A 23,874-nucleotide genomic window follows, 5' to 3' on the forward strand; every position below is an offset into this window, starting at 1 on the left:
TCATTTCAATCGGAACACAGTTCATGCACGTAGCTCTCTTCTAACGAGCTGGTTATCTGAATCAGTTGTGTTAACTAAGACATGCAAAATATGCAGGGGGGCGCGAGGACTGGAATTGGGAACCGCTGGGCTACATCATGTGTCATTCACCGGTGAGAAAACTTTATTGCACAGTTAGTAAAAACACTACAATACCAGGAAGGAAGATCGGGTTGTTGATGTTTGCCTGCCATTCTTGCTCTATCTGCACAGCGCGGCGTATCCTGTCTGCGCGAACAGGGTGCGCAGAGGTATGCAAATACATACGTTGACAGGCAGGCAGGAAAGCCAATTAAAACGCTCGGACCGAGCATTTTGATTGGACGAACATTTCTTGGTCTTACACCTTCCACAGAATATATAAATACATTTAGACCACTTAACTTAATGATTGCTATCAGGATGTGAAGAGACTTTCAACCAGAATAACAAAAAATATTCCTGAAGACAATCACCTATGGCACCTTTAATGTACCAATGTCAAAGCAAAAACTGATTTCTCACAACTTCGTAAACTTATTAAAAATAAAAAACCTCAAATAAGTACATTGCATAATAAGTATTCATACCCTTAGCTCATTGCATAATAAGTATTCATACACTTAGCTCATTGCATAATAAGTATTCATACACTTAGCTCATCACTTAGCTGAAGCACCTTTATACAGCCTCAAGTATTTTGGGGTATGATGCGACAAGCTTTGTATGTCGTCATTTGGTAATTATCTGCCATTCTTCTCCTCACCTCTTCACCTCTCAAGCTCTGTCAGGTTGGATGGGGGAAGACACACATTTTCAGGTTTCTCCAGAAATATTTGATTGAGTGGCCCAGCCACAGCCGGGGATTGAACTAAAAAACATTCACGAGGTTGTCTATAAGCTACTCTTGTTGTGTCCTTAGGGTCATTGTCCTGTTGGAAGGTGAACCTTCTGCCCGTCTGAGATTCTGAATGCTCTGGACTGGGTTTTCATTAAGGCTCTCTCAATATTTTGGTGCACTGAACTTTTCTTCTACTCTGACGAGTCCCTCAGCCCCTGCCTCTGAAAAACAGCCCCACAGCATGAGGCTGCTACCAGCACACTTTACTTTTGGCATGGTACTCCACAGGTGATGAGCAGAGCAGGTTTCCTTCAAACATGATGCTTGGATTTGAGGTTCATCAGACCAGAGAATCTTGTTTCTCACAGTCTGAGGGTCCTTTAGGTACTTTTTTGCAAATTCCAAGTGTGTTTTCATGTCTTCACTGAGGAGAGGATTGAGTCTTGCCACACTGACATAAAGACCGGATTGGTAGAGTGTTACAATAATGTTTGTCCTTCTGTAGGTTTCTCTCATCTGTATATATCATGGAGCTCAGCTAGAGTGACCATCATGTTCTTGGTCACCAGTCTAACCAAAGCCCTTCTCCATCAATTGCTCAGTTTGGCCAGGAGGCCAGCTCTAGGAAGAGTCCTGGTTCTTCTACCATTCAGGATAATAGATGCCACATGCTTATGTGAACCTTCAATGCAGCAGAATTTTTTCTGAACTCTTCCTCAGATCTGTGGCTTGACACAATCCTGTTTCTGAGTTTTACAGGCAGTTCTTTTGACCCCAGGGCTTTGCATTTGCTCTGATATGCATTTTCAGCTGTTAGACCTTTTATTGAGAGGTGTGTGCCTTTCCAAATCATACCCATTCAATTAAACTAACTTCACTTGAAGTGTAGTAACATATACAAGCAATATGAATGCTCCTGAACTAAATTTAAGCTGTCCCAGATAACAGGGAATACTTATGCAATGGAATTACTTAAGTTTTTTATTTTTAATAAATTTGCAATGTTAAAAACCAGAAGCTAAAAACTCGTGTAAAATACATAAAGTATATTTTATTTAGTTTTCATATTCTTTTGATGTACATTTTATTTAAATGTCAGAGTCTGAAAACTGAAAACTTTTTAGCAATCCTCATACTTTGACATTATGATGTATTGAGTGAAGATTGGTGTGAAAAAAATAATTTCAAGCATTTCATCATAATTCTGAAACATAAGAAAAAGTGGGAAAAAGGAGAGGACTGAATACTTTCTGAATACATTGTAATTACATGGCCCCTGATGGAAATAGGCCTTTAAGACAATTAAACACAAACCCCCATCATTAAATATTCCATAATTTCTTTCGTACCTAATGAAATCATATCACATTCTGTGATGCATAATGTTTGAACAATAAAAACTGACAAAAAGCATTTGAACTGCTACAAAAGCCATGAGGATTCCAAGCATACAAAGATAAAATCTGCAAAATAATGTTGAAGTTAACTATTATCTAAGTGGCAGTAAGATTCTTCCCTGATGTTTGAACATACCTATTGTTTATAAACCTATGAGCATAACCCAGAAACACAGGTTAACCCTTGACATTTCAGACGGTGTAACCTTGTCCCAGGATGCACCTGAGGTTCTGATGGATGAGAGTGGGTGAAGGGAAAAAGGATTTCCCTGCGACTGCAATGTGTAAAGAAAGCCCCCCGTGCAGCAGCCCACGCATGTACACCCCGGCGCTGGAACACACCCCTGATCAGTGTAACTGTATGTAAGCGAGTGTGCTTGAGAGTGGCCACATCAAGCAGCAGGTGTATCCTGCCACAGCAGCAGTTGAGGATGCTCCAAATCTGCTACGCTCTCAGAGATGAGAGAGGCAGAGGGTTTTGATCTCAGATATTAAAATGTCAGCTCTGTCGCTACACTGTCTGACAACTATAAAAAAAGAAAAAGTTAAAACAGAATTCAATACACTTCACGGTCCACAGAGGGCAGTGTGTATCTCCACACTCCTGTCTAACTGCCTCACAAAAATGTCTATTGAGCCAAGCATACTTGGAAACACAACAATTTGTTAGCATTAGTTAATGCAATAGTTATCATGAACAAAGACTAAAAAAAAAACCTTTTGGCTGTGGCTGAAAGACCTGATAGAAATTCTGATCCTGAATACTGACTGGCCAAAATCAATATCATACTAAATAGTTTTTGTGTTTATATTTATATTAGTACTGTGCATTTTATTGATTTTGATTTTGGCACAACGTGCAGTCTATCATACTTTATATCACCAGCTTTGTGAATTACATAATTGCTGCTAGAGATTAACTCTAACCTGGTAAACATGTTTATGTGTTTACAAGAAATAGAGAGTAAAAAACAGTTGCATACAGCAAATATGATTGTAATGAGTAAATGGTCATCCCTTGTGTCTGTCCTTTTCCGGCAGAGTGAGTGTGATGCCTGAATAAATAAACAGATCCGCTGCCCTGTGTGCCATCTGACCCAATGCCATACCCCTACAGAACCAACGCTGCACCATCACACTTTAATCAGCCAGACACCGAGGGAGAAAAACAAGCCTGCATAGTTAATAATGCTGCCAGAAGATCAAACAGCATCATTTAGCTAAAGTTGCTCATTTAATAAACAATAAATAAATCTGAAACATACAGAACAAACCTAACAGAGCTAAACAACCATCAAACATGTTTTTTTGTGTGAGAACAGCTTGACTGTTAAATGCATTTACACTGCCCTCTTCAGGAGGAGCCCAACAGGTGTCAGCTTACATCATCCACAGAGCCCATTCACACACCGTCACCATAGCAACTGCTCAGTCTAATGACATTAGCATGCTGAGAACTAGAAACGCTAAAAAAACAAAAAAAAAAACAGTCATGTCATCTGGCATTATGGGGCTTCAAGGAACCATTAAGGCTGGACTCTTCAGGCAGTTGTTCAGTTTCTTAATTGAGTTCCTCTAGATTAATCTTATAGTAGTTTCCTCTTTCGGCCTTTGCAGGAGTTCAGAGACATTACATTATGTAATAGTTCAAGTCCTCCTGTTGCATAGTTACCAGCTCTACTAGAAATCCAATAGAAAAACTTTTACACTGCAGTTACTACAGTTCACGACTCTATTCAGCCGTCTCTTGTTTCTACTTCATTCGTATGACTACTAACATTCAGCTTCCTCTCAGGTGTGTGAATGTGTGGTGATTTAATTCTCGCCTGATACGCCGATCCATTCAACCAGCTGACAAACCTGCAGACCCAGGATAAATTTAAACCTGTGAACACTGGTATCAGTGGTATGAGCCTAGATCCTCACATTTTGATAAATTACTATGTAATTTACCGCGCTCTAAAAATACTCCAAATGAGCTTCACTAAAGGTTACAGACCAAACCTCAGATAAATGAGCCTCTTTAATACTTCAGGAGCTGAAGACCTGTACTCTGATACTGAACTGTTAAAGGAACACTCCACTTTTTTTGGAAATAGGCTCATTTTACAACTCCCCTAGAGTTAAACCTGACAGCTCATCTTAGCATAGATCATTGAATCTGATTAGACCATTAGCATCTCGCTCAAAAATGAGCAAAGAGTTTCGATATTTTTCCTATATAAAACTTGACTCTTCTGTAGTTACATCGTGTACTAAGACTGACGGAAAATGAAAAGTTGGGATTTTCTAGGCCGATATGGTTAGGAACTATACTCTCATTCCGGCGTAATAATCAAGGAACTTTGCTGCCGTACCATGAGTGCAGCAGGCGCAATGATATGACGCAGCGCCTGAAAGTAGTCCCCAGCTAGGTAACTAGTTATGATATAGCTGGGGACTACTTTCAGGCGCTGCGTAATATCATTGTGCCAATGTTTTCTGGAATCTACAAGACACTGTGAAAAATCAAATGAGTTCAATCTAATCAAAATGACACCTATTAAAGAGGGACACTTTTACTTGTCTTCCTCACGGATATTCCTCACGTCCCTTAATAGGACTTGTTTTTCCTGGCTGAAATTGGACTACAACTGCCCTATACCTGCTGAGGATCAGATGTCAATCTGATCAGGTCTGAGATAATGGAGAGGACACTGAATAATGAAGAGTTGGTGAGCAGCACTGACAGAAATGTGCTGTGGTCTGGAAAAGACCGGATCACCTATTACACTTGTAGAGCCTACAGCAGGAGAACAAACATAATCAACTGAAATGGGCTGTTAAATGTGCTGAAAGCATAATAAAAATAAAATTACATTTATAAATCACTGAATGGCTGCCACTGGAGAAAATACCAATAAAAAAATAATGAAGTGAGGAGAAATAATAGTGGAATAAACGTATGATAATGAAGTGTGCTTACATCCCCGACTCAAATCTTGCTCTTCAGCAAATAAAACAGTTGTGTACACGACTTGCTCTCCTCCAGCTCAACTCACCACCCACAAACCCTCCCACACACCCACAACACAACAAAGAGACACCAGAGTGAATTTCACTGCTCAACAGTGAAGTACAGGTCAAGAATCTTTCACCATCACACAGTGCTGGGAAATAAACCAGCGGCACAGGAAGAGTAGATTAATGATTGCGGGTGAGCGCTTCAGGAGGTCATATGCAGTACATACTGGCCTAATGACCACAAGAGACTCTTACCTGACAATCAAAGTCCTGGAAGTTCTGTCCATTCTGTGTGGAAAGAGAGAGAAAGAGATCAGCTGAAAGGGTTAAGCATGTGATGTTAAAATACCAGGTCATGCAAGACACAATGGCCCATGTTATACCTGGCAATTATAATTACATTCTGTTAAAGAAAGGACAAATTACAGTGCTGCGAGATGATTTAACTCCTGCCTGAATTGAGTTTGCATGTAGGAGTTACCCAAAATTAATTTCAAAATATATTTTTCAACAATTTACTTAAAAAAAATAAAAATAAAAGTAAACATTTTCAATATTTCAAAATCAAAGCTACTTTGCGTGTAAATTTCGAGGACATGTTTTGTAATCTGCTGTAGTTTTTGGGACTGAATTCTGTAAATAACTGAACTTTGTATGTACAGAATGAGACTGACAGAACATGACATGCATATTCAGCTGTGGTTTGCACTTGTGGCCTCAAATAAAATTGTCACTCCCTCCCTAATCTAAAATGAATTAGGACCATGCAGATGTTTTTAAAAGAGTATTTTGAAGGACAGATTTTATCACCAGCTATAAATAGGACCTAAATTTCTATTTATTACTGCTTAACTGAACGGCACTGTTGGTCAAGCTGTGAGTGACCACCAGGAGGAGTCACAAAATCCTCAAGAGAAGGAAACATTTTCAAAATGTTTTTGTAAAATGTAAACATCTTTTACATTTTGTAAACATCAGGGGCAGTCGTGGCCTAATGGATAGACAGTTGGACTTGTAACCTGAAGGTCATGGGTTCGAGTCTCAGGTCCGGCAGGGATTGTAGGTGGGGGAGTGAATAACCAACACTCTCTCCACCCTCAATACCACGACTGAGGTGAGACCCTTGAGCAAGGCAAATTTCTAAGGCATGCACATGATCAAAACTTTGATGAAAGCATACACAATTTGTCATCTGATTGATATTTTATACTTGGCAAGTAAAAAGCCTTTTATTTCCTTTCTAAAACTGTAAGTTTTATATTGTAAGTAATATTTTAAGATGAACATGGATTGAATCAACTTGGGTTTATGAGGAACGCTTAGTTGTTCATCTCTTAATGAACAACTAAGTATCATTACTGCATCATATTGTACTGCATCATATGTTTTGCCCCCCACAAAAAATACAGAACTTTCATCATAAAACTAACATGTAAAAATCATCTTAAGACATATTACTGGTAAATATAGAGTGACAACTGATATTTATATGCATTTTATGTAAGTCTTATTCTGTTTATTTCCATTATAAGCTATCAGAATTTTATCTTGCATATCAGCACCAGAATTCTTATTTTTGCTCAGAATACAACTGGCATGTTTTTTTCTCGGAGTACAAGCTGCATTATCCTCTTTATCATAAACCATAAAAGCCTGATGTATCAATTATGATGCTCAAAAAAAAAAAAAAAAAAAAAACCCACAACATGCAAACTTAGTTTTTTGGATTTTTTTTTTAAGTTTCAATAAACAGCTCCAAATTAAAACAACAACAACAAAAAACAAACAAAAAAAACAATTATTTCATATGTCAGGCTTTAAAGAGCAGTATTGAGCAAACATAAGGCAGTATGCATACTTTATGTAGTACACACACATAAATAAGCTCTTGTTCTTGAGGATTTTCTAACAGCTGCTCATTTCAGGCTCTGTTCGATGCTGGTGATACCAGCGGCTGTGAGATTAGGACCTGATGACATTATACATCATCTCTCTGATCTCACTGCTCCGGTACAGCTCGGTATCCAAGGGTAACGGGCCCTGAGACGAGCGCTTTGAGGAGCCCAGGATCGAGTCAAGAGTGAGAGAACTGGATTGGTGGGGTGAGATGCAGTTAAAGACAGAGAGGGGAAGCACTGGCGTTCTCAACCAGACGAAGGCATGCAAACTCACCTTGTCTGTCAAGAGGGGTTTGATCTCAGTCAACTGCACATCCTGTAACTCATCCATCCTCAAACCTGACAGCTGCCCGTCACTACAGAGAGAGACAAGACAGATATGGATTAGTACATCATTACAGTCAGCACTGACTTATTGACCAACAGGAAACATGGCTCAGCATGCCAAATGCTCATGAATACAGAATACAGTAAATTGAATACAGTAAACAGGGCACAGAGGGGGGGGGAGAGAGAGAGAATTGATGTTTAACATCCCGCCTAATAACCGCCACCAAACCCCCATTGTCCTTGTTAACCGAATTCAGATGAGCTCATGTTTAATTCATGATTTAACTCTCTGTGGCCATCCTGAAGGTCAATGCATGCAACTGTTTCAGGAAGGGCATTGTGTAGGCTTATGCCACCCTTATAATGGCGCTGGGTGACTTACTGAAGCTTGGTGTTGCTGAAATAAAGGTTTTATGTCCCCTGAGCTGCTCTCCATCCGGGATCAAATGTGCTACTGCATTTTAAGGCAGAGGCAAGCATGCAAATGCAGATACGAATGTTTGGCCAGCACATTAAAAGCACACAGTCCCTTTGGGCGTACTTAAAGAGATGAAACAGCATCAGTAACTGATTTTACTGCTGTAACGGGACTCATTTCCTTCCTAGTAAAACAGGATTTTCAAAATAAAAAGTAAAAAAAAAAAAAAAAAACGTTTATGCGGAATCCTACTAGAATGGGCCAACACAGCTTATATATTGCATATGAGGGTTGAGAATATGAGTTTAGACACATTTTGAAAGGCAACAGCACATTAGCGCTTGAATTTACATACTACTGTTTGAAAATTTGGGGTCTGTACGCACAACTGTTTTCAACATTGATACAAAATGTTTTTTGAGCAGCAAATCATCATATTATAATGATTTCTGAAGGATCATGTGACACTGAAGACAGGAGTAATGGTGCTGAAAACTCAGCTTTGCATCACAGGAATAAATGACATTTTAAAATATATTTAAATAGAAAAATATTTCACAATATTATTGTTTTAACTATTTTTAATCAAATAAGTGAAATTGATGAGCATAAGAGACTTCTTTCAAAAACATTAAATCAATGAATCAAACTCCAAACTAGCATATATGACATCACAAATCAATTTGAATAGTACATTGGGCCTCATTTATCAATCTAACGTAGAAACAAGCGCAGATCCGAGCGCACAAATCAATTTACGACAGAGCTCATGTGTGATTTATGAAACATTCGTATGCCGCCAATCCCATCATACGAAAGATCGTACATTGATAAATGTGGCAGCAGAAAACAATCGTCGTTTGAATATCACGCCCCTAAAAACACCCCGGTTTAGAAGCCTCGCCCCTAGAGTTTACGACACGGAGAAACGTAACCTGGCCAAATAGGGGATGCAATCTCATGAAAGAGAAATTGATCTTACTCCAAAAACACCCGTTAACCTTATAATTGCAAACAATGGCATTAATTTATATGTATATTAAATACCAGTAAATATAACAAAACATTTATAAACACTATAGATTATTCAGTTCTCCTTAATCCACAACAAACGCTTTAAATTTAACGGTATTACAAAACAAGAATGAAAAAAATGAGTAGCTATAAAATGTTATATTAAACTATGAAGTAAAACACAAATTAGGCTATAGTGGCATACATTATAGAATTCCAAGTTTTGCATAGAAACGACCGTACGCCCAATTTTCGGTCGTACATTCGTTTCGTAAATGAGGCTCAGTGAGTTTCATTTATTGACATGGAATTCATATAGAAACATTTTTAATGCAAGTTATTTCTATACATCAAAATAATTATATAGCCTAGTACAAATTCTTCAGGACAGTGATGTACGCAGCTCTGCTGAAAGCTTGCGAGTGGAATAATACTCAGGTGGTAGATATTATTAAGCAGGTCACATCGTCTGTGTTTTTAGTCATTAAAACTAAATGCGTTCATCAGTGATTGTATATCAAAGGCAGGGACATGTTTGTGTGCATTTATTTTGTGGTTTCAATGGAACGAATGGGACTGAAGCGCTCATCTGTGCACGAGCCATCATCACTGACAACAGCAGCAACGAGCACTCGGGGTGATTTCAAAAGCAACACATTCAGCGTCCGATCACCTTTTATTTAACACAAACGAACAAAATTAATACTCTACTACTCAACTAGAGAGGTTTCATTTGTTACAGGTATGTCTGTACCGCTAAGTGTTAAAAAAACCCCTCACTTTTCAAAGTCACATTTACAGGGGAATAGCCGATTTGTCCGCTTACACGGCAGGTGCAAATGCACGTATCCAATTCATATTTGATTTATTTCCACCTACGAATGAGGCCTGAAACCGATCAGAGAAAATGGGAATCCATGTGATTTTTTCCTGCTTACACGGATGTGGGCCATATTTGATCTGTGCCACACGGGAGGAAAAAATAAAATAAAAAGAAATTCCGAATTGGGTCACTTGAACCATGCAGTGTAAATGCGGCCAAAGGGAAGGACTTGCTGACCCAAGACTGTATAAATGTTCTGTACACCTTGTGCTAGAATGTCCAGGTGTCTGCTTCTCCGTTTAAAGGCTTTGGCCACCTGTAATGACTTGGCATTCAGTAAAATCTCTCTGCTGCCCTAAATCACATGCATGCCAGGTCATGTGGGCTAATTTTGCTTACAGTAAGTTCCCCTGGACCTTGACTGACTGTCTGTGGTGGTGAGGATGAGAGAGGAGATGAACAAAAGGATGTAAGGTCAACACTGGACTGCGGCTGGCATCCACGGGAGGGCTGACAAGTGTTGACAAGGTCACAGTCAGAGACAGAAGGCCATGTGTGTGTGTTAGATGGATTAGTGGAGTTACTCAGAGGGAAAATGTCGATCCGTCACAGTGTGTAGTGTCAGTGATCTGTCAAAAGACTCAGTGAGACAAGAGAGACAGCCTTATGTTTATAAGTTTCTAAATGTTTTTTTTTTGTATGCCACCCTTGATGTTCTTCAGTGCTTTACCATTATGGCTCTTTGAGAACAGGATGAACACATCTAGCATCTTCTAAATCAATGGAGACAGAGTGTACTATTTTGGGAGGAGAGCTGCCAGATGAGCTTCTTCAGAGCTTCGCTAAGAACAATCAGGAGCACTGACTGTTCTTATGTAACAAATCATTTTCCTGTGAAATGTAACAATGTGCTCTTTTCATTGTGTTTGTTAAAGAAAACATGCTAATAGTAATATTTCATTTGAATATGAATGGCAGAGTGCTGGATGTGAACAGATTTCTGCCAGGGAATGTTGGTATATAAATCATGCTATTTTGTGTGTATCGCAGTTACTTAGGAGTGTATGATATGTATTGTCCATGATTATTTCATAATTGTTTTAACCATGCTTGATCTAACATTGAGTATGTCAGCCAAACAAAACTATGCCTTGAGAATGCACGCTCTCACTGCTTAATGCAGCTTATTTTAATGCCGTTCAAGTCCCCAAAATGCAAGACATACAAGGCCATTTTCCCCATGAGTTTCGTCTTGTATTTATATCAAATTATAAAAAGTCAAAGGAACAGTTCACCCAAAAATTTAAATTCCGTCATTAATTACTCACCCTCATGTCGTTCCAAACCCGTAAGACTTTGTTCATTCTTCTGAACACAAATTAAGATTTTCGATGACATCCGAGAGCTTTCTGACCCTGCATAGACAGCAACGCAACTACCACGTTCAAGGCCCAGAAAGGTAGTAAGGACATTGTTAAAATAGTCCATGTGACATCAGTGGTTCAACCTTCATTTTGTGATGTCCTTGCTACCTTTCAAGGCCTTGAATGTGGTAGTTCTGCTGCGGTCTATGCAGGCTCAAAACACACTCGGATTTAATCTAAAAATCTTAATTTGTGTTCAGAAGATGAATGAATGTCTTACGGGTTTGGACGACATGAGGGTGAGTAATGACAGAATGTTTTTGGATAAAATATCCCTTTAAGCAATAACAGGAGCCGTTTCCCGAATAAGCAACATTGCGAATGTCACACTGATTTTGTAAAACACCTCAATAACAGTTCAACAAGTATTGTCAATATTTTGTATTTTATTTTGTCAAATAAAATTTCCAAATGAAACCACAGCAAAACTGTTATGCATCTCCGTGCAACAAACACATATTGTAGCAGTGCTTCAATAAATCCACTTTTTGAATAAAGTTTAATGATTGATTCAATGACCAAACGAATCAGCAATTCGAACAAATCATTTGAATGAATGACTCCATGACTAACTCATTAAGAATGTTTTAGGATAAATAAAACCATCCTTCCATCCATGCATCTGAGCAATATTGCTTGTAGCAGAAAACTTTGTCACTGCTGTAAACTAACTGCCATACAGACTAAATGAATATGAAAATCTTTGGGAGTCAGCTGACCTTGACAGGCCAAAACCAGCCAAGGTACCAGCACAAAAACACAGTAAAATAGTGTTTAATTATTGTTATAGAAAATATAGAGAATTACCTGTCAATATTGGACACTCCTAATCACAGTACAGTATGTAATGAATGCTTAAAGGTTTTGACACATTAAAGAGACATTCAAAAAATTAAGTGAAATAAGCCATGAAAAATAATTTAATTCCATTGACTGTGCTTGAACAGTGAAATAGATACAAAATTATATCAAAATACCCAGATGGTTATCCAAGTGAATGTAAACTAAAAAAAAAAAAAAAAAAAAAGACTGAAAAAAATAATAATAAAACAAAACCTACAACTCGTGACAGTGACTGTGCTGGATCTGGTGCTCAGCAGGAGTAAACGCATGGGTCAGACAGGATGGGAAAATCTTGCCACAGTGTGACTACTAAACCCGTACATTTTAAATGCGTGCACATGTAACTTCACTAGGATCTATTTTATTCCAGCTAATTTGGATTCATTTGCTGAAGTTGTGCTTTCCAGCAGAAGAATACTTATGTTCTACAGGCTGTGTGTGAAGCTCTAATTACAGGCCGTTGGTGAATGTGTGTGGGTTCAGGTCGTAGAAAACATCTGAAGTGCTCCTTTCTTGCTATAAAATTCAGACTCGCGCCTCGGAATACATCACGTAATCAGCAGAAAGAAAAAAATATCCTTCCTCTCTTCTCTTTCATTCAAGAGCCTTCCAGTCCTCCATTCCAACTGTAATTTACTCTTATAATTAGTAATGATGTTATAGGATTGTGAAGTAGAGAGATAATTGCAGTTTTGAGAGTAGCTTCAAAGAGACAGTGGTTAGTTCATATAAGACAGAAGCGAAAATGTAAGGATAGTTAAGAGTAGGGGTCGACCGATTATCGACCTGGCCGATTATTGGCACCGATATTAAGCATTTTTATGATAATCGGCATCGGTCATTTTCAAAACCGATGTGCCGATAAAATTATTTAATTATGAAACGCGCTATTTGGCTCTGATGCAGCCTGTCGGAACTCACCACTCTGTGGCCTAGAGCATTCTCCGCCCACCGCGCATCTGATTTGTTGAGAGTCAGGAGTCCAACCAATCAATGTGGAAGACTAAAGGCGCTCTCACACCGAAAGCGCTTGCTAAATGGTGCTGCTTCATCACGCATCAGTTCTCTCTCAAAGGCAGCAGCAGACGTTGCTCAAGTTGCAATAAATTACAATCCACTACACTGAAGTTGTAAAAACCTCAATATTATCTATTTATGATTTCCGAGATGGGGGAAACGCAGGGGGAATCGCGGAATCCAGTCATATGGAATTTACTGTATAACGCGGAGTCACGGAATTAGTCAAAGTTTGGATGAATTAATCAAAAGTAGGTCAGTACACTTAAATCGACTCATGATATGGACTATCTGTAAACATTATGCTGCTAAAAGACTATTTAAATATGAATTCTGCATGTTCGGCGTGTCTCTGTATATGTGAAAGGCACAGACGCGCGGTTTTGACACACACACACACACACACTGAAGTGCGCGACGCTCGCGGTGTATTCCGCATCTGCCATGTCACTAAATGAGGACATAAATACATGAACATCATCCCCAGAACTGCTCTGAGAGTTACTTCATGAGCATTTGACTGTTTCGTTTGAGTAAAACGATCGTCATATCATAAATAGGCTACAGAAACTTAAGAGGTCCTCATGGCAACCCGTCAAAATAAAAGTTTGGTTTATTTACTAATGCTACTACAATTATTAACTTTTGTTTAAAAGAACAATCACACAATACGCTATTTCTTACATGTTTTAATTTTAATAGTAAACCCATTTGTTTGCCAAAAAATAGTTCAACTCTCATTTGATTAAAAGATAAATTAAATTAATGTTTTATGCCTTCATTTGCACTGCTCTGTAAATGAAAACTAATGGAAATTACTGTCACATAGGCCAAGATTAAGTTACTGTCACATAGGCCAAGATTAGGATGACGGAAATTGGGACATTTCAATAGGCTATTGAACCAAGTGAGCCTATAACAGGCTATTAGTGTTATAGTTTCATTAAAATTGTTGCGGTCTTCTTCACAACTTCTACAATGGAGCTATGAAGACAATTAAATTATTTACACTTATTATATACATTGCGCTTTTTAAATTAATCAATTGATGTGCATTAGATGATGAATTGAATAGTCACCTCTTGTAGGTTATGATTTAGTCAACCGAAAATAATTAATGAAGAATTATGAGAGGTTATGCTATTACACATACATTTCTAACATGTAAATTATTGAAGCCAAATACTTACATTTCCCCAAGCTGTTTAGCTGTAGTATTTAGTATTCATAGACTTAATCATGAAGCATACAGTGGCCGCACTTTTAACGCTCTCTTTATATATTACCCTTATTGTAGATGGATGCATGGAGGAAGACAAGAGTAAGAAGTGCAACCAACACTAGGGAAGGCCGTTTTTGTCAGAGCCCTTGTTATTCTTAATTTTGACATTCATTTTCATTTTTACACCAGACATATATATCGGTTCAATATATCGGTTATCGGTCTACTTGGTCTGTAATAATCGGTATCGACATCGGCCCTGAAAAACACATATCGGTCGACCCCTAGTTAAGAGAAATCACGAAGCCAAATATTCGGAGGCTCTCTAGTTTCTAATTTTAAATCGTGGCCTAATGGTTAGAGAGTCGGACTCGTAATCGAAAGGTTGCGGGTTCGAGTCCCCGGCCGGCAGGGATTGTGGGTGGGGGGAGTGAATGTACAGCGCTCTCTCCACCCTCAATACCACGACTGAGGTGCCCTTGAGCAAGGCACCGAACCCACAACTGCTCCCCGGGCGCTGCAGCATGGCTGCCCACTGCTCCAGGTGTGTATTCACGGTGTGTGTGTGTGTGCATTTGTTCACTACTCACTGCTGTGTGTGTGCACTTGGATGGGTTAAACGCAGAGCACCAATTTCGAGTATGGGTCACCATACTTGACAATACGTCACGACTTTTTTTTTTTTTTTTTTTTTTTTAAATGTTGTCAAATAAGCTACATGAACTAAAAGGTCATTGGTCCCAATTATCAGCACTGTGAACAATTATGTTAAAGCGCCACATAATTATCACTTTGTGAAACCTCTATTATGACCAAAGCGCTGACCTCTTTCCATTAATCTCAGTCTAGCCTGAAGTGTATATTCTGCAATACTATTTGTGCTTGAGATGAAACAGCATAACTTTATTCTGTAGATGAACAGCTCTAAAGTAAAGCAGGCATTTCAAACTGAGATTGAGGCAGTAGGTTATGATTCACGTCATGTCATAAAAAGTCTATGACTATGCCCTGATGCCACAGGGTTCGGAAGAGACGGAGGTGAATTATATACTGCCACAGGTGTCCCATGAGAGATAACAAACAGGTAAGGGAAGAAAATGAAGTAGTAATAGACACATTATTTATAAGGCCAGTGATAAGGCCATCAAATAAGATATTGGAAAATGGCTGCGATTTTATTAAATAAACAAACTGTATGTGCTGTGTGTTTCAGAGTGACATGAAGCATTGCGTTCACTTGTGCACCTCCAGCTCATGATTTATTATTTGTCAGTAAATGCAGGGCCCTTGATTTCCGCAATCCAAAAAATGCATACGGAATCACGGAATTTACTGTATAACGCAGAATGTCACGGAATTTGGTACATTTTGTATGGGTATGAAAAGTAGGTCAGTACACTTAAATCAAAACACGATATACTGTACTAGTGTCGGGAAATATTAAGCTGCAAATATACCATTCAAATAGACAGGTTCTGCGTGTCTTTGTGAATGAATGGCGCAGATGTGCAGTTTCGTTGAGGCTACTGCACACATAGGCTACTTAAACGCATGTGACACTCAAGGTGTTTCAGTCTCTGCCGCCTCACCAGTTCTTTTGAGTAAAACTATCAGACAGATAGAATGATAGCTAGAACGATAGATAGACAGAACGATAGACAGATAGAACGATAGATAGGGGCTTCCATAGGTTTGAGTTTGTTCTTGTGGAGAGTAAAACAAGTGTGAACAACTATTTTTAGGGCCCAAGCCAGTAAGGCGCAGGGCCCTATTGTTCTTCTAAGGATTATTAGGGCCCAAGCCAGTAAGGCGCAGGGCCCTATTGTTCTTCTAAGGATTATTATTTTTTTATTTTTTATTTTTTTTTTTTTCAATCATCCGGGCACTTTTGGGGGCCTTAACGTGCCCGAAAACTCTCGAAAATTGGCACGCACATTGGAACCTGCGGCCATTAGGACGCCGCTGAGGCTGGGACCCGGGCGTGGCACAGGGGCTCTACGGCGCCCCCTGGAAAATTGTCAGAAAACACGATGTATAGCTCACACATACTTGCACGTATTCATATGAAACTCGGTACACATATAGAACTCATTGAGCCGAACAACTTCCGCGCAGCATGTCTTAGGCTCCGCCCAACAGGAAGTCGGCTATTCAGGGCTGTTTAAAAAGCGCATGCTCTGGAATTTGATATACTCCTCTGAGGATTTCCATACGATTGCCACCAAACTCGGTGAACATGATCTCAAGACATTGGGGACGCTAAATTGCGAAGATATTTTTGATATGTCGAACGGTTTGCCCGTGGCGAGGCGATGAAGTTATGGCGAAAAATGAGACCCAGGAAATGCCTAATAACGTCCACATACATTGTATGATGTAGATCAAACTCCAGTGGTTTGTTCGTTGTATGATGCCGATCGGATAGATGTGACTATTATGACTGAAAGTTATAGCGCCACCAACTGGCTGCAGGAAGTGTGTCGTTTTCAAAATGCTTTGAATTCAGCATCTTCTTTTTACTCGATTTGCTTCAAACTTCACCAGAATAATGTCAAAACACGGCCGATGTAAAACTGTGAAGGGAATATTGATATCTAAAATTATGTTGCCATGGCAACGTGTCAAAGTTGAAAATTCGTTTCTGGTGATTTTGAGGCAGATAACATGTTTAGAATGTCATGAAACTCAACACACATATCAGTATTAATGATAGTTAGACACTGGAAAAAGCTCATAAACGGGCGTGGAAGAGACACTCTATAGCGCCACCTTTTGTCAAAAATGAGGGGGTTAGTTTTAGCTACAGACCCCAAACTCGGTACATAAATTGTTCTAATTAATCCGGACAACTTTCTAATTTACAGTCATTAGCTACGACCAACAGGAAGTCGGCTATATTTATTTTAATGTGGGTTTTTTTTAAAAACGGGCTGTAAACAAATTAATACTCCTCCAAGCAGAAACACGGAAATCACACCAAACATTTTTTATCATGATGCCAAAATACTGAAGATGCTAAATTGCGGACGGATTTAGGATATCTTGAACGATGATTTAATGGCAATTTATTAAAGTTACAGTAAAAAAGATATATATTTTTTTTTTTTATCTTTTAAGAGAAGCTTCCAAACACTTCATAAAAAATTACATACACAGAACAAGGGTCTGAGGATATGTGATTAATTTCATGAATTTACAATACACTATGGAGAGGAGAAAATTTGAAAACTATCAGAGAGTTAGACTTAGACTGCTTCTGAGTGAGAGGTCCTGTCAGCCTGCAGCTGAGTGAGGGGTGGGGGTGGGGTGGGCTGTGAGTGACTGTGTGAGTGACTGTGTGGATTGAGGCAGTGGGTGAGAGAGAGAAAGAGAGAGAGAGGGTCTGTTTTTTAAAATCTTTAAAAAATGCTTATAAATCATTAAAGATTTTGATAACACTTTATAATAAGGTCTCAATTCTTAACATTAGGAAATGCATTAATTAACGTGAACTAACAATGAAAAATATATTTTTACAGCATGTTAATTCTTCCATGATAGTATGAACTAACAAAGAACAATTTTTTTAAAGCATTTATTAATCTTTTTAATGTTAGAAAAATAGTCATGTTCAAAAGATAAACTTTAAAATGTAATAATATATAAACACATTTTGGAATTAATATTGATCAACATTAAATGGTATATAATTATTAATGATTATATATATATATATATATATATATATATATATATATATATATATATATATATATAATGATAGCTACAGACACCAAACTCGGTACATAAATTGTTCTTATTAATCCGGACAACTTTCTAATTTACAGTCATTAGTTACGACCAACAGGAAATCGGCTATTTTTTTTTTTAATGTGTTTTTTTTTTTTTAAACGGGCTGTAAACAAATTCATACTCCTTCAAGCAGAAACCAAAAATTCACACCAAACATTTTTTCACATGCTTCCAAGATACTGAAGATGCTACATTGCGGACTGATTTAGGATATCTTGAACGGTGATTTAATGGCAATTTATTAAAGTTACAGTAAAAAAGAACACTTTTTTTTTATCTTTAAAGAGAAGCTTCCAAACACTTCATAAAAAATTACATACACAGAACAATACAGTCTGAGGATATGTGATTAATTTCATGAATTTACAATACACTATGGAGAGCAGAAAATTAAAACTATCAGAGATCTCCTGTCACTGCTTCTAATGTGTGCGGTGGGTGACTGACTGTGTGAGTTCAGTGAGTGTGGAGGGGGAGAGAGAGAGAGAGAGAGACAGAGAGAGAGAGAGAGAGAGGGTCTGTTTAAACTTCTCAATAAAATCCTTAAAAAATGCTTATAAAGCATTAAAGGTTTTGATAACACTTTATAATTAAGTCTCTTTTGTTAACAGTAGGGAATGCATTAATTAACATGAACTAACAATGAAAAATATATTTTTTACAGCATGTTAATTCTTCATTGATAGTATGAACTTACAATGAACTAACAATGAACAAAATATTTTTAATATTAGAAAAATAGTCATGTTCAAAAGATAAAACTTTAAAATGTAATAATATATTAACACATTTTGGAATTGATTTTGATAAACATTAAATGGTATATATTTATTAATGATGTAAATTAACAACAGTTAAATAATGTTGTTTTTTAACATTGGTTAATTCACAAATAACATTAAATATTAACAATATATTTTTTACTTTATTCATTTGTGTTAGAATAAATTATTCATGTTAGTTAATGGAAAAATAAATCATTAAAAAATGCTTATAAATCATTAAAACCTTTGGTAACTATAATAATTTCTCATTTGTTAGCATTAGTAAATGCATTAACTAACATCAACTACCAATGAAAAATATATTTTCACAGAATTTAAAGTTTTATATGTTGTTCTGTGTGTGTGTGTGTGTGTGTGTCTGTGTTTCACAGAGTTGATGGTTTGGAATAACCCTTTAATTGCCGTATCCCTTAAAACCAAACTGCCAGAGGGTTACTGTAATGTGTGTGCTCGCTGGGCACCGTTTTATCGATGCCACCGGGGTGGCGTATGCTGACGGCTTGGGCCCGTCATCGCTGCTCGCAGCTATATTTATTTTTTTTTTTTTTATTATTTTTTTTTATTTCAATCATCCGGGCACTTTTGGGGGCCTTAACGTGCCCGAAAACTCTCGAAAATTGGCACGCACATTGGAACCTGCGGCCATTAGGACGCCGCTGAGGCTGGGACCCGGGCGTGGCACAGGGGCTCTACGGCGCCCCCTGGAAAATTGTCAGAAAACTTGATGTATAGCTCACACATACTTGCACGTATTCATATGAAACTCGGTACACATATAGAACTCATTGAGCCGAACAACTTCCGCGCAGCATGTCTTAGGCTCCGCCCAACAGGAAGTCGGCTATTCAGGGCTGTTTAAAAAGTGCATGCTCTGGAATTTGATATACTCCTCTGAGGATTTCCATACGATTGCCACCAAACTCGGTGAACATGATCTCAGGACATTGGGGACGCTAAATTGCGAAGATATTTTTGATATGTCGAACGGTTTGCCCGTGGCGAGGCGATGAAGTTATGGCGAAAAATGAGACCCAGGAAATGCCTAATAACGTCCACATACATTGTATGATGTAGATCAAACTTCAGTGATTTGTTCTTTGTATGATGCCGATCGGATAGATGTGACTATTATGACTGAAAGTTATAGCGCCACCAACTGGCTGCAGGAAGTGTGTCGTTTTCAAAATGCTTTGAATTCAGCATCTTATTTTTACTCGATTTGCTTCAAACTTCACCAGAATAATGTCAAAACACGGCCGATGTAAAACTGTGAAGGGAAGATTGATATCTAAAATTATGTTGCCATGGCAACGTGTCAAAGTTGAAAATTCGTTTCTGGTGATTTTGAGGCAGATAACATGTTTAGAATGTCATGAAACTCAACACACATATGAGTATTAATGATAGTTAGACACTGGAAAAAGCTCATATACGGGCGTGGAAGAGGCACTCTATAGCGCCACCTTTTGTCAAAAATGAGGGGGTTAGTTTTAGCTACAGACCCCAAACTCGGTACATAAATTGTTCTAATTAATCCGGACAACTTTCTAATTTACAGTCATTAGCTACGACCAACAGGAAGTCGGCTATATTTATTTTAATGTGGGTTTTTTTTAAAAACGGGCTGTAAACAAATTAATACTCCTCCAAGCAGAAACACGGAAATCACACCAAACATTTTTTATCATGATGCCAAAATACTGAAGATGCTAAATTGCGGACGGATTTAGGATATCTTGAACGATGATTTAATGGCAATTTATTAAAGTTACAGTAAAAAAGATCATTTCTTTTTTTTTTTTATCTTTTAAGAGCAGCTTCCAAACACTTCATAAAAAATTACATACACAGAACAATACAGTCTGAGGATATGTGATTAATTTTATGAATTTACAATACACTATGCAGAGGAGAAAATTTGAAAACTATCAGAGAGTTAGACTTAGACTGCTTCTGAGTGAGAGATCCCTGTCAGCCTGCAGCTGAGTGAGGGGTGGGGGTGGGGTGGGGTGTGAGTGACTGTGTGAGTGACTGTGTGGATTGAGCCAGTGGGTGAGAGAGAGAAAGAGAGAGAGAGGGTCTGTTTTTTTAAATCTTTAAAAAATGCTTATAAATCATTAAAGATTTTGATAACACTTTATAATAAGGTCTCAATTCTTAACATTAGGAAATGCATTAATTAACGTGAACTAACAATGAAAAATATATTTTTACAGCATGTTAATTCTTCCATGATAGTATGAACTAACAAAAAACAATTTTTTTAAAGCATTTATTAATCTTTTTAATGTTAGAAAATTAGTCATGTTCAAAAGATAAACTTTAAAATGTAATAATATATAAACACATTTTGGAATTAATATTGATCAACATTAAATGGTATATAATTATTAATGATTATATATATATATATATATATATATATATATATATATATATATATATATATATATATATATATATATATATATATATATATATATATAATGATAGCTACAGACACCAAACTCGGTACATAAATTGTTCTTATTAATCCGGACAACTTTCTAATTTACAGTCATTAGCTACGACCAACAGGAAATCGGCTATTTTTTTTTTTTATGTGTTTTTTTTTTTTTTAAACGGGCTGTAAACAAATTCATACTCCTTCAAGCAGAAACCAAAAATTCACACCAAACATTTTTTCACATGCTTCCAAGATACTGAAGATGCTACATTGCGGACTGATTTAGGATATCTTGAACGGTGATTTAATGGCAATTTATTAAAGTTACAGTAAAAAAGAACACTTTTTTTTTTTATCTTTAAAGAGCAGCTTCCAAACACTTCATAAAAAATTACATACACAGAACAAGACAGTCTGAGATATGTGATTAATTTCATGAATTTACAATACACTATGGAGAGCAGAAAATTAAAACTATCAGAGTTCTCCTGTCTCTGTGCTTCTAATGTGTGCGGTGGGTGACTGGGTGGGTGACTGACTGTGTGAGTTCAGTGAGTGTGGAGGGGGAGAGAGAGAGAGAGAGAGAGAGAGAGAGGGTCTGTTTAAACTTCTCAATAAAATCCTTAAAAAATGCTTATAAAGCATTAAAGGTTTTGATAACACTTTATAATTAAGTCTCTTTTGTTAACAGTAGGGAATGCATTAATTAACATGAACTAACAATGAAAAATATATTTTTTACAGCATGTTAATTCTTCATTGATAGTATGAACTTACAATGAACAAAATATTTTTAATATTAGAAAAATAGTCATGTTCAAAAGATAAAACTTTAAAATGTAATAATATATTAACACATTTTGGAATTGATTTTGATAAACATTAAATGGTATATATTTATTAATGATGTAAATTAACAACAGTTAAATAATGTTGTTTTTAACATTGGTTAATTCACAAATAACATTAAATATTAACAATATATGTTTTACTTTATTCATTTGTGTTAGAATAAATTATTCATGTTAGTTAATGGAAAAATAAATCATTAAAAAATGCTTATAAATCATTAAAACCTTTGGTAACTATAATAATTTCTCATTTGTTAGCATTAGTAAATGCATTAACTAACATCAACTACCAATGAAAAATATATTTTCACAGAATTTAAAGTTTTATATGTTGTTCTGTGTGTGTGTGTGTGTGTGTGTCTGTGTTTCACAGAGTTGATGGTTTGGAATAACCCTTTAATTGCCGTATCCCTTAAAACCAAACTGCCAGAGGGTTACTGTAATGTGTGTGCTCGCTGGGCACCGTTTTATCGATGCCACCGGGATGGCGTATGCTGACGGCTTGGGCCCGTCATCGCTGCTCGCAGCTATATTTCATGTTATTCTCCTAACAGGATGATTTGCATCCAAAAATTATTCGTATTCAAAAAGAGTCCTCAGGGTAAAAAGTTATTCAGCTTTTCATTTCATTTTTATTTGCTGTGCTCTCAACAAAATCACTCTAATTTTTACGATTAATTCTTTGAAATAGCTATAGCAACTTAAGTCATCTGGTAAAATGACTGTTGCAATATATAAAAGCACAGAGGAAAAATTCTATATCAAAATGTACCCCCCCCCCCATTTCTACAATATACAGCGTCGCAAAAATAATGAAATGGGAACAATATAGGTATTCAAAATACCTCTTCTGTCTCAACTTCAAACTCAAGCTATTGGTTGACATGTCAGGTCTTTCCCAGATTAAAATCTAAGTGCATGGAGCTGGTGATTTAATCTCCCAACATCCCAGACAGAACTGACCTGCTCCAGCAGCTACATCGTTACTATGACTACAGATGTTCGTCATCAACAAGTGAGCAGAGGTTATTCATGGGCAGAATCATGGGAATCAATTTCAGATGCACAAATGAGAAGCTTTAAAATATGGAATAAACTAAAGAACAAAAGAAATATCCATTTAAACTAAACTATGCATAAGGTTTGCTGTCTTGGTTATTATAAGTATTCACAGAAAACAAACAAACAAAAGAATGTGTTGAACCATATCCTACATAGTATGATTCAGATAAATGCAAACAAAGCCCGATTAATGCATTCCAATAAACTAAAGCAAACTAAATACACCGACCAACAGCGTACGTATTAGCTGCACTAATCTGTCTGCGCTCTAATCAGCTCACGGAGAAACGGAAATCTCACCCTTCAACAGCGGATTTGAGTTGATGGGAGTTTAACATGCTTTGGGTTCTTAGGCAAGATTTGAATCGAAATGGACCTAATTCAATTTCAAACTGAGTCAGCTCAATCAGAAAGAAAGGTATTTTCACCCACTCGCTCCACATCAGCAAAGGGATGTTCACCCAAAAATGTAATTATTTTCCTCATGCTGTTTCAAATATGACTGACTTTCTTAAGAATATACCTTAAACCCATACACTGAAAAATATAGCCAGGATATTCTTCAATAAAATAAAATAAAACTGCACCCTCTACAAAAGAAACAGGATAGACAACAGGTCTTTGAATTTTTTTGAATTTCTACATCTTCATAAACACTCAATGAACTGTTTTTCTGCATGACCTGCTACA

General features: G+C 37.2%; 1 protein-coding gene across 2 annotated transcripts in view; it reads right to left on the reverse strand.

Moving 5' to 3' along the window:
* Positions 1-23,874, reverse strand: part of LOC306860759 (protein NDRG3-like) — a 74,360-nt gene that overhangs the window by 29,207 nt on the left and 21,279 nt on the right. For both annotated transcript variants that reach the window (XM_079402645.1, XM_079402646.1), the window contains 2 exons: positions 7,432-7,513; positions 5,515-5,547 (listed from right to left, as the gene is read on the reverse strand). In XM_079402645.1, coding sequence (XP_079258771.1) covers positions 5,515-5,547; positions 7,432-7,488 — 90 coding nt within the window. In that variant the 5' untranslated portion in view covers positions 7,489-7,513. The remainder of the gene's footprint in view (positions 1-5,514; positions 5,548-7,431; positions 7,514-23,874) is intronic.

This window comes from Barbus barbus (assembly GCF_936440315.1).
Source record: "Barbus barbus genome assembly, chromosome: 41".
Lineage (NCBI taxonomy): Eukaryota > Metazoa > Chordata > Actinopteri > Cypriniformes > Cyprinidae > Barbus > Barbus barbus.